General features: G+C 39.6%; 1 protein-coding gene across 1 annotated transcript in view; it reads right to left on the reverse strand.

The window, feature by feature from the left end:
- baiap2l1b (BAR/IMD domain containing adaptor protein 2 like 1b) overlaps positions 1-798 on the reverse strand; it is a 32,198-nt gene extending 31,400 nt beyond the window's left edge. The window contains exon 1 of the mRNA XM_046028385.1: positions 400-798. Within this exon, the coding sequence (XP_045884341.1) occupies positions 400-450 (51 nt within the window). The 5' untranslated portion in view covers positions 451-798. The remainder of the gene's footprint in view (positions 1-399) is intronic.
- Between the last annotated feature and the right edge of the window lie 11,234 nt (positions 799-12,032).

Below are 12,032 nucleotides of genomic sequence, written 5' to 3' on the forward strand. Positions count from 1 at the left end.
AGAGGTAAATGAAGAAGAGGTTATACTAATAACCCAGCCCAGGGATCCCCAAAGAGCACCCTAAGATCCTACTTAAATGTTAAAAGTAACTTGTTTTACAATATTGACACTTATTTTTAATACATAGCCTACTATATTATCATAATATTGCTATATTATCAGCCAAAGAAGAAGACAAACTGATTCCAGGTTGAGTTTACCCTTCACTCCATGTTTGCCTGTAAAATTAGTGAACCTTATTCAGCTAGCTTGGCTCCTCATATACACTGAGGCTAATTAAAAACACCTGTTGCATGTTCTTCAGGTAAACAGTCGCTGGATAGTTGAGCTACAGTGGCTGTAACTGTTTCAGCTTTTTTTTCCTCGTGTCGTGGTCGCACCTGTTGTTTGCACACCCACCTTGTATGTAGTTTCAGTTAGCTTGTACACCTCCTCCGTGTTCCTCGACATGTTTAACTTAGATCCCTCGCAACCGCCGACAAAGACAAAATAATTTAAAAACGATAAACTACAACAACGCCAACAACAAAAAAAGGTCCAAGAGAGGGGGAAAGTGACCAAATCTACGGAAACATGAAATTCCTCATAACCAGCAGGAGACGCGAGACACACACATGCCAACAAAAAACGATAAAACTGTGGGGAAGAGATAAAAGTAAGCCCAGAGGAGGGGAGTCCAGCTGCCTGCTGCTGCCGCTGCTCTGCGTGTGAACACAAAAAAAGCTGAGCTGTCAAACTTGTTGTAGGTGGTTAGTTCAGAGAGGGGGAGGAGGCCTGCGGAGGTAGGGAAAGGTGGACAGCTGTCAAGCTGGCCGGAGTCAAAGAATAAAGCGGTTTTTCCGGTTGGCTGCTTTCAAAGTAAACCTAACGATTAATTAACGAAATTTAAAAAGTCTTGTGTCATTACAATGTGTGGCAACCTTTTGAGGAAACCCAAACACAAAGTATTCCTACCAGTGTTACACCTGAATACGTGGACCTTTTAACGTATTCAGGTGTCATTAAAGCCTTGACTGGTAGCCTACCTGTTTTGATTAAGTTTTTTAAATGTGTTTTGGCCCAAAAGAAATCAATCTACAACTGCTGTGAATATTTTACCACCACTAAACTACTGTTAGCCGTAGTTTTAGGCTAAATGAATTTTCTTTCATCCTTCAATAATTTCAGTTACTTTAATACAACGTTGTATGTATTCGTGGTTGTCGGTTTCACTTCGTATGACTCAACAGAAGATTTAATGTAATATTTTTTACTCTCGAAGTCTTTGTTTCTCTTTTATGCGTTTATTTTGAAGGCCTTGTTCAAGTATTGTCCTAGAAATTTCAGACTGGCTTGACGCTTGCTGCCGGCAGGTAGAAAAGGTGGACAACAGACCAATAGACTGAACACTGGAGACGGGCGCTCCCTGGAGGCAACTTACTCATAATACAATGATAACACAGCACATCACACCATCCACTGCGCACACTCTCGTGTGTTTATGGAACTAACTAAGGTGAAGTGTAGGGGATAAACTACATGAAAGATAGCCTGTAAGTTATAACCTTCTTTAGTAACTACCAGAGCTACTTTTAGTGGTGACTGTAAAATATCTAATAGGAAAAGTTCCTTTAGACAGTCAGCCTTTTCCTACCGAGCAGCACGTACCTACACGATCTCACAGAACTAAGAAACATTTATTCTCTCACCACCTTTTCCAAATCTATAAAACTGTGATTACTGGACAATCAAATATGTCGTCATAATTTGCATTAGTGCTTCTGTAATTGTTTTTACATACTCCTGTACTCACATGCTGATGTATTTATGTTTCATAGTATGTGTCTGATTTTGTCTGTGCTTATGTTTTATCCATGCTCCTGTGTCGCCTGCTTATGATTATATGTGTATGTTTTTAATGTTTTCGGTATGCCATAATGTTTCCTTCTTACATCAATCTGCCAGGGACTCCAGATGAAAATGAATCTGCATGGCTAAATCTGGCTCATTTACATTTAGGACACATTAAATTGTCCTTTTGTTCATTAATGTGCACTGTCCCTTTTAGCAAACAAACAAACAAACAAACTGTTTTTAACTTAGTTTATAGCGTTTGTGTTTACACGAGTTTGGTTTCAATGTTACAGACAACACCTTAAACTAGCACATACAGACTCTATCTATCTATTACATTAGCAACGTAGATGAAGTCTGTATAGGCTAGCCATGCAGTGATTGAAAAAATGAAAGAATCATTGACGTGCAGAAGTAGCTCTAGTCACACTTAATGCCTTAAACAAGTACCAGGCAGTAATTGCTTTGGATACAGGATTAATTTCCATTTGTATTGGTATACACAGTGCAAAACAGTTTATGTATTTCTGACATTAGAAGTGACAAGTGGGATCTACATCTTTGAAACGACACATAATGTCATTGAGAAAGTTTCATGATTTACCACTAGATGTCCCTCATGGTCAGCTGATTATCTTTCAAGCTGAGAGAAGTTTCATAACCTTTGAGACTACACAATTTACATAAACTACAGGCATGTATTTATTAATGATTACTGTCATGAGCTTTGTTTTTGTTTTTTTCCATGTCTCAGTATTCAGTAGTATTTTGAATTTTATATTTTCTGTCAGGCTGACACAATCACTGGAAGATCAACCCAACCTAGAAGGCTCTACACCTCCTGCAGTATTTGGACATCTTGCCAACAAATCAAACAAAGCAATGGCAAATATTAGAGTATCAATTCTGAGGACAAATAAGCCGTGCCGTTGCTTTGTAAATGTCATTTGATGTTAAAACCATGGAAAGCTCCCAGCGCCATGGGGAGTTACAAAAGGAGCTGAATGTAAAATGAGATTGTGCCCTCAGGCTCTGAACACATACCACTGCTTACGGCCCTCAAAGGGCTGTAAGGTGACACATACAACGTAATTAGTCTCCAAAGCCACTATGTGAGTGATACTCTGTTTATCGCTCACTTGGTGGTATCTACGGTGGCATCACAGCCGTCTTGTCAGCCTCCCACTGAGTTATGTTTCTGTAGGCAGGAATCAATACTAAAGGAATATCATGCTAAATAAAGCAACATGAGGGTCAATTATAATCAGGCCTTCACGTATCTGCAGGGCTGAAAAGTAACTTCAAGCTTTCACTAACTTCTCTGTACTCAAGGACATATGTGAGGTAATAATACGTTTCTACTTTCTATTGAATGAGCTTCATGCGTGAAAGCTCACTATATTTCAAAGAAAATATTCAACATATTTTCCATTACATTGCAGAGTGAGAAAAAATTAAACAACTTTTTAAGTGAAAACAACTGGATGACATTTGAACAGCTACTTAAAGATTATAGTTAGAATTATGAGATAATAGTCTTGTTTTGAGCAGTGATTATACATTCAGTCTTCAGTGCTCATACTTTTCTTCACATAGTCAGAGAATTTTCGACATTGTACTTCTACTTTATCCAAAGTCGACCTGTCAAATCAGAAAAATCTGTTTTTAAACATACAGCAATGTTGAACTCAGACATCAGAGTGTGCTGCTATGAAATAGAGTTAATAACCCAGTCTCCCATCATCCCCCATTTGACTCAACCATTGATTGCGTAGACCAGTTAACCACTAATAAAGCCTTTCAAACTGTCAACTGCTATGAAGAAATGGATGTTATTAACAGCAGCTTAAACACGTTGGAGCACAAAATAAAAGCATTGTACAGTATGTTCCTATACCTACAGTCTACAGTCTACAGAGGAGTGGTAAAACTAAAGTATATGAAACATTGTGTCTGCATAACATCTGCTGAAGTTCTGCAAGCTTTTTGTGACCTCTCATTCATTGTCTTTGTTGTGCACATCCTCTCAAGGACAGCCTCTGATCGTTGTGATGGAACAGCTAAGTCCACCAAGACATTCAAAATACAGCCTGCCTTTGCTGGGCTAGCAAGGCCATCTCCTTTTCAGACATGCCATATTTTTTCATAGAAACGGTGGTTGGACAATGGAGACGGCTCAAGAATTTGCTTTTCGACCTTGAAGATGGTACCTGATTACGCAGTTTACAACCTCGTAAGTCTAATCAGCAGTTGCCGTGTGAAAAAGTAATCTGCAAATGCGTTTATTTTAGCCCTCCATCTCTGAAACTCTTGATTTCATTTTTTTTAATTGACGTCATTCATACTGTTCCTAAAATAGTGCAGTAGGATGCAGAAAAAAAACAAGGACAGAGAAGATACAAAACTCCTCATCCATTTTGACCAACACCAGGGCGCAGTGTGCAGGAAGACTATTATTTTCTGACTGAGCTGCGATGCTGGAGCTCATTACTTTCACCAAGCTAGATCATAAATCTAGCTTATATCTATTGGCAAACTAAAGACCAAATGCCAAACAACTAATTCTCATAGCTTCACCAGAAAAGTTTATTTTCCCCCTTGTAATGCAAAGCTGTGCTTCAACAGAACAACTGGATCAGGAGTAAGAGAGACTGCACACAATGGCACATTTAATGACATATATCGAGAGCTTAAGTGACACAGGAGCTACAAAATATCCATTACACGAGCGGTCTTCTTCAGCATCACAGTGTTCATGGTACGCATCATCAGAAAACACCAAGCTCTGAGATTTGATGGTCTCATCATGATAGATACAGAAACTGTGATTTTAGCAGCTTTTGGTCTGCATTGCACCCAAATTATTCCCTGCAACATTTTGCCAAGTTGAGGCAGACACAAATCTCAGTCTAAAATAAAACTTAAATAGATGATGTGCCGGTGCCTGGAGGAGGCTGGAAGTACTTGAGTAAGAGAAAAACTTCACATGTGAAAATAGGGTGAAATTAGTTTCACTTGGATTTAAAGCTTCTGCAGACAGACCAAATGTCCATTTCATCATTCCACCGCGGTAGAAGAATATTTCTAAACTCATTCTTATTCTAAAGTCATAAGAACAAAGGTCTGATTTTTTTATTCTTATGAGGAGCAAGTGCTGCTTCCCAAAACCGCTGAGTCATTTGTTCAGGTATTCTCAACATTATACTGAGAAAGGCAGGTTGATGTGTGGCTTGCTCACAGAGTACAAAGTTACAAAGTATTCAAGTAACAGGAAGGTTCTTGTGTAAGGTACACCCCTTTTTGGCATTTTATTTTTCACTCAAGTACAATAACATACTCTTTTAAAGGTGAGCTTAGACAATTTAAAAACTAAACATTCCCAGGACCAAGAGTCGGTTTTGTGTTAACCTTGTAAATGGGTTCAATAAATCAGGAAAGCACATCCAGTATTGGAGTGGGAAATAGTTTCTCTGGACTATGACTGTATCTCACAACACAGAACCGTGCACACATACACACACACACACACACAAGTAAACAGACACCCAAGGGTACACAGCAGTGAGTGTTTGCTCTTGATGATATTGCGGTCAGCAGTGTGTGAAAATTTAATAACACTGTAGATGTCAGGCGTCGCATCCCCCTGGATCAACCGTGTTGGTTAAAGCTGAAGTCCTCCTGCCATGTAGCCTACGTATGAGCTCTCCATGCTTCAGTGACCCCACAAAACATTAAGAAACAGCAAACAGAGCAGCCATGATCCCTCTATCTACAATAACGGGTCTTTTTATCCATCAGAGAGCTGGTTTTATATGCCTTTGTTAGAAGCCACTGAACGTTTTACTGTTGATTTTTTACGACTGGAATCTGGACAAATCTGAGGTTCATTCTGTTCTGAGCTGGAAATGGAAATCTGGAGGCAGTGTGCTTAAATATATGGCTGTAATCAGCAAAGTCATGAAGGAAATGCACTAAATAGAAATGAATAATATTAAACATCAAACGGGCCGTGAATCAGGGGCGGATTTGAACTTCTGTCGTCAGAAGAAACAATCGGAGAATGAGCCTGAATGGAATGCTCCACACAGCTGCCTGGAGCCTCATGCGGGGTTTGGATTCACAGACAGTTGCTGTTTTGAAAACTCACTGCCATGCCTGGTGGCAGCAGGCATTAACATGAACACTGATCCCATAATCATTGTGTTTAAGCAAAACTCTCCTCAGAATCCAGACATTTTTTGATCACACCAAACATCTCAAAGCTGCAAACGCTCGTAATGTGGCACTGAGACATCTCGCCCACAACTGTTGTCTGAATGAGACAAGAGCTGTCATTTTCTCTGTGCTTGGGGACCTTGATTCAGTGTGTTTGAAGGCTCTTTGCACGCAAATACGCACGCAGAAACACGCACACATGCACTAATTGCTGTCACTGTCATCACTTCGTCTTCCCTAAATACTCAAGGTTTGTATCTGGGTTAATTACACTTTCCTAATCCCAATGTATCTATGCCTTGCCATCTGACTGTGCCTTGTGTCAGGCAAGAGATGCTTTGCACTGTTTGTGTAATATTATCAAATGTGTGGCACTTTTCCTCTCCAAATACAGCACATAGGGCATGGGCAGCTAAATGAAAAACATATTCTTGTGCATTTATACATGAACCTGATATGTTGAATTGACTTTATTTATGATGTGAGTAGCACATTCTGCTTGTATCAATGTCCCTAAGGACATCTGTCAAGTAGAGATGAATTAACCATGTGTCTTGGCGAGGTGTAACCTGTGCTTCTCCCACATAATCTCAAGTCGAGAAGTAGCCACCATGTCTAATTCATTGTTCAGCAGCATCATCCTATAGACAGAATAAAGATTTGGCACAGGGAAGATAAAGGACGTTTAATGGTGCGTGTTTGTGTGTGCGTGTCTGTAGCTGATTAAACATGGATGTGTAAGTCACCCTTGAAGGGGTACATATTTACACAGGCTTTGAACTCTTCTTAAAGGGTGCTGGTCAGTGCTGTGGAAGGTAGTGGAAATAATTCAATGTCCCCCAGTCCTTTGAGCATCGTATCATGTGGCTGTAGTCCGTAAATCCAATAAGAGCATATGAGAAATTCAAGGGTTTGTAACACAAACTTTATTTTTTAAAACCACAGACTGAAACAGATCTTTCAAGGAAGAGATGCACAATTAAAAAGCAGAATTACCGACTTTAACAAGCTGTCTCAGAGCCTTAAAAAGACATCCATAACAAGTTTTGGTCCAAACTTCTAAAGTACATAAACCACATGTCCATATTTATATCCAGCTGGATTACATCCGGAGCTGAAAATGCTATTAGTGAGGAAAAGGATGGCTTTCGTTGTCTACAGCCTTGTGAGGGATGGCTTGTCTGGTACAAGCCTGCTATCAATTATGCAAAATTTACTGCTGTTAATGTGAACAACCTTGAAACTCTTGCGGGGCTTTGGCACAATGAGTCAGTCTTAACTCTAGTTGTGATCAATCATGGCCACTGTAACTCAGCTGAGCGATGGGCATCTTGGCACAAACCAAGCCGGAGCCAAGCGCCCGCCTGCCTCTAAATCTCTTCCGACTGTGCATATCAATAGCATTTCACTGTCTTCCTTACAGAATATATGCGCTACTTGATTATCTAATGGTGTCATCTGCTATTCATGATGCATCCTTACCAAGAATTGAATTGAGTAAAATACAACAAGTCTATGACATGATCAAATTTTGCTATAATTCTTCTCATTTGATTCAGTGTATGCGCCCTATTTTGTGCGGCATGCTTGTCTGCAGAAAACTCTCATTAGCTGGATGTCTGTGCATGGCTCAAAGTTTAGTTTCAGCAAATACAGAGTTCCAGCTTTCTGAAAATCTCAGAGTGACACAAATCACTGACTAATCCAATCCATCCACCCGCACAGTGTTTAAACAGCATGAACAGAAACACATTTGACATGATAAACAGTCTACTTTTCCTCTGTCGAGCATACATTAAGACACATCTGCTTCAACTTTACCCAGCATCCTCTCAGCCACGTGGAGTCTGCAGGAGCAGCATATGTGTAATGTGATGATACTGACCTTGGCGGTAAGGCTGTTGATCTCGGCTGCCTCACTCTTATTGCATGATAACGATTCCTCTCACACTACTCTCAGACAGACAGATGCTTATTTTTCATGCTTTCAGTTACTCTATTGATCCTGTGTGCTCCCTCAGTGTCAAAAGCTCAGACATCAAGAAAAAACTATTGTTTGTTTTCAGACCATTCACTGAAACATGCTACCCCATCTGTTTCAAAGCCTCTTGTCTGTCTTTTGTTCAGAGTAAAGTAATAAACCAGAGGTTGTTGCTTGATCCAAAGCAGGTTGGGTTTACTTTCAGCCAGTGGGAACAGGAAGTTCATACTCATAAATAGTAAGCAGCCTCTATAAATAGGGCCTGCATGGATTTATGTCCACAAATAAATGGTTTTATGTCCCCAGATCCCTTTCATGACAAAAGTCACATGATCTGCTAATGCCAGTTCAGTGCAGGGCTTAATCACACCTGCAAGAGTGTGCGTATGTGTGCGCACATGCTGTGTGAGTTAGCTGAAGAGAGGGTGGGTTCATCTCCTGGGTAGGAAATGTTGGCTGGTGGTGATTTCGTTAGCAGCGGTGGAATGATCTAGATAATATACTTATCCACGGCTCCTCTGGGGGAAGGCGAGCCTCCGCCATCTGATTAGATTCCACCAAGATAAAAGGATCATGACGAGTCACATGTCTAGTTTATTATGGGGTGACATTGGGAGTCTATCCCATGAATCAACATCAGATAATAAAGTGATGACTTTCTGTGTTTAATCTCCAGTCAAGAAGAACTGATTTGTTTAACGCACGCATTTTTATCTTGAGTAACTGGGCTGGAAATAAGGTGAGTTTTATTTTCGTCATGTGCTCATCTCAGATCACTTCTTGTTCTTCATTTTTTCACCAACAACTAGGAAATAACTGATTCTCACTGCTGTTAATATTTTTTTTTATCTGTTAATGGTAGGAGCATCAAGGCATGTGGCAATGTGAATTTGGGAGAGACCTAAAATTTCCATTCCAATAAATTGCCATGTGAATTAATAATACATAAATAACAATTACCAACGATAATTATTTCTTACAACTTAATGTATTTGTGTATAGTTTAAAGGACATTTTTAAAAAAACAGGCTTAATAAGTTTCTTTCCAAGAGTTATTTGACAAGATTGAGTATGTACTGTAAAAATGAAGCTCAGTGGCACATTATCCCCCGTAAAACCACAATGTGTAAGATGTAAGCCATATGAACATTTGTTTTCTTTGGCCTTACCTTTAAGTTACATATGGACAGAGCCAGGCTAGCTGTTTCCCGCTGTTTCCAGTTTTTGTGCTAAGTTATTCTAACCTGCTGCCAGCAGTTGCTTCATGTTTAGCATACAATCATGAAAGTGGTATTGATCGTCACAGCTAACTCTTGGCAAGAACGCAAAGAATTATATTTACCAAAATGTAGAACCATTACGATCCATTGTTAAATGGATTTCATACACAGACATCCAAATATAAAAGATAAATATAAAATATGCTGGTTTACAGCTCCATCTTTTACAAGACACACTATTCAAGGATCTTTAATAACCATGAAACTGTGCGGTGACCCACCAGGGTCACACATTTCCCTGTACGTTTTGTTGCAGACAAGAAAAGAGAGACAGACAAAAGCCATTTTTCAGTGAACATCTTTATTTGTTGCAGTGGAACTATGCTCTGGAAAAAACAATACCTTCAGTGGCACAATGACATATTTGTAGCTGCAGAGCTTTACTGCTTGTTGCAAGACAGATAGACAGGGCTGTGTTACATTTACAGTCCACACTGGTGCTAGAAAGCCTTATTTAAAGCGATTGTGGGAGAGATTTAAGATCTCTTCGTTTTGCAGGCAGAAAGTGATATATTACAGCCTATCGTCATCATATAGTTTCTTCTGCAGAAATCCAAGATATTGTTATAAATGTAAATGGTCTGAGTAGGAACACATTATATCACTGTCGGAAATTTAGAAGAAGAGTGTGGCAGTGAGTCTATGGAGCTGTGTAATCTGAGCATGAAAAGACTACAATGCTACAGAATAAAGATGAATGAATATCTTCATCTAGCATCCACAAGCTCTTTGATCTTCAGAGAGGTGGCATTACAAACTGACATACAGCAGCTGTTTCCTCTCCTGTGCGGATTAATGCTGATTAATTTGTTCATCCCTCCCTCACGTCATCTCTGTCTTTGCTCTTTTTTTCTCATTCCCCCAAAACAACATTTAAGATGCTCTCCTTGGCTAACTGAGTATAAATAAGTAAAATGGTGTGAAAAAGCAAGACATGAGCAGACATATTTAACCACCTCCCCAAAAGAATATAAAACGTGTGTTGTCTATCCCTCTAAAATGAGTGAATATTACTGTATTAATATGGATCTAATAATAATAATAAACAATTTTAGAGAAGGCAACATATTGTCTTGAATAACCAAACAGAGACAAAACGTGAGAGGACTTAAAGAATTCAAAAATGGCTGCCAGACAGAACCAGAGATGGGAACAGAATATAACATTTTTGATGCATACTTTTATAAAGGCAGTGATACAAGCTGAAGGGGGTTTGCGTGTCTCACTAATAGTCTGTGACGTCCAAGAAATCACTAGTTTTCAAATGCCTCAGAGAGCCTTACCATCTTTCACTGGCTTTTCTTCCATCAGGCTTTTCTTCCATCAGGCTTTAATTACTACGCCAAAGGACTCCTCTATAGTCTCAATTCTGAAACTTGTTTTTCTCACAGTCTTTACAGTGCTTGTTCTTCGGGGCTCCATGGGGATCCCACGTGCGGGAGAGGGTGCTAGGAGCAGAATGGAACCTGGCTCTACCCTCTTTCCCACATCCATCTCCTCCACACTCTGCAGGATCTGCGCATGTATCCAGTGACAATCAAACACACTCACTGTGATTTGATTTTAAATATGGGCTTTCCACACACTTTAACACAACCTTGGGCAATGTTGGAAAAGCCAGATGATTACTTGCTGTCACTCTATCGAGTCATGTGTAATGGAGAAATGGAGAAATTGGCAACACCACTGAATTGGTAATTTGTTCTTACCGCTATCATTACATCTGCAGCAGCTGCTGAGATCATTTCTCCTCGAAGCCTCCAGGATTTCACTGGCTGGAAATCTCCCTTTCAAACTCCACCGCAGCAGGATAAAACTCAATAACTGGAACAGATCTACTCTTCAGACCCAACACACCAACTAAGTGTTGTTTTTGTCACACACCCACACACACACACACACATTCATTGTTTATCCTGTTGAATCATACCACTGTCAGAGAGACAGATGATGTCTGTAACACCCAAAGATGATGCTTTTCAGTTCAATTCCCCTCTCAGTTAGGTTTCAGTAGATAGATGAAGCACCTTGTGAAAGATAATTAGTCTTATGCACCTCTTCTTCCAACACACAGCCTTGTTCTTCTTCTTCTTTTGCATTTTGATGATATGATGGAGGTTAAATATGTTTGGGACTTAGGCCTTTTGTGTAGTACCACACCTTGCACCAACTTAGTAGCAGCAATCATGGAACTAATGTCCTTAAGAGCTGTCTAGCTGTGACAAAAATGAAAAATGTGATTTTTTCAGATGTATAATCTGTCTTTTTCTTCTTGCACCTGAGTGCAGACAAGCTTTGATGAGAAACCATGTATTACCTGTTGTCATTAAATCTGCAGTAGCCGTTTGTTAGTCAGAGCTCTTGAAAGAATCTACAATGCCTTTTACACAAACTATTTATCATTTATTTAAATGCAAGTTGAAATGTTTTCTTTAATAATGAATTTGTTCTTCACATTTGAGTGCATTGGGATGTGCAGTGAATGCAATTCAGTGAACATTAGAAGTACAGAATATGCTAAAAAAAAAAACATGACACACACACACACATTTCACATTGTCTGGTGGAGGCCTCAGATTGTTGTTCTATTAAAAAACAGGAGCCCCCTGGTGCATCACCACCAACACACTGGCAGTAGCATCAACACAAAGCGTTAAGGAAGAAAGCTCACAGTGTCCTACATTGTAGCAGCTCCCATAATCCGTATGGGCAGATTTTGTCAT

The sequence above is a fragment of the Micropterus dolomieu genome, linkage group LG02 (assembly GCF_021292245.1).
Source record: "Micropterus dolomieu isolate WLL.071019.BEF.003 ecotype Adirondacks linkage group LG02, ASM2129224v1, whole genome shotgun sequence".
Taxonomy (NCBI): Eukaryota; Metazoa; Chordata; class Actinopteri; order Centrarchiformes; family Centrarchidae; genus Micropterus; species Micropterus dolomieu.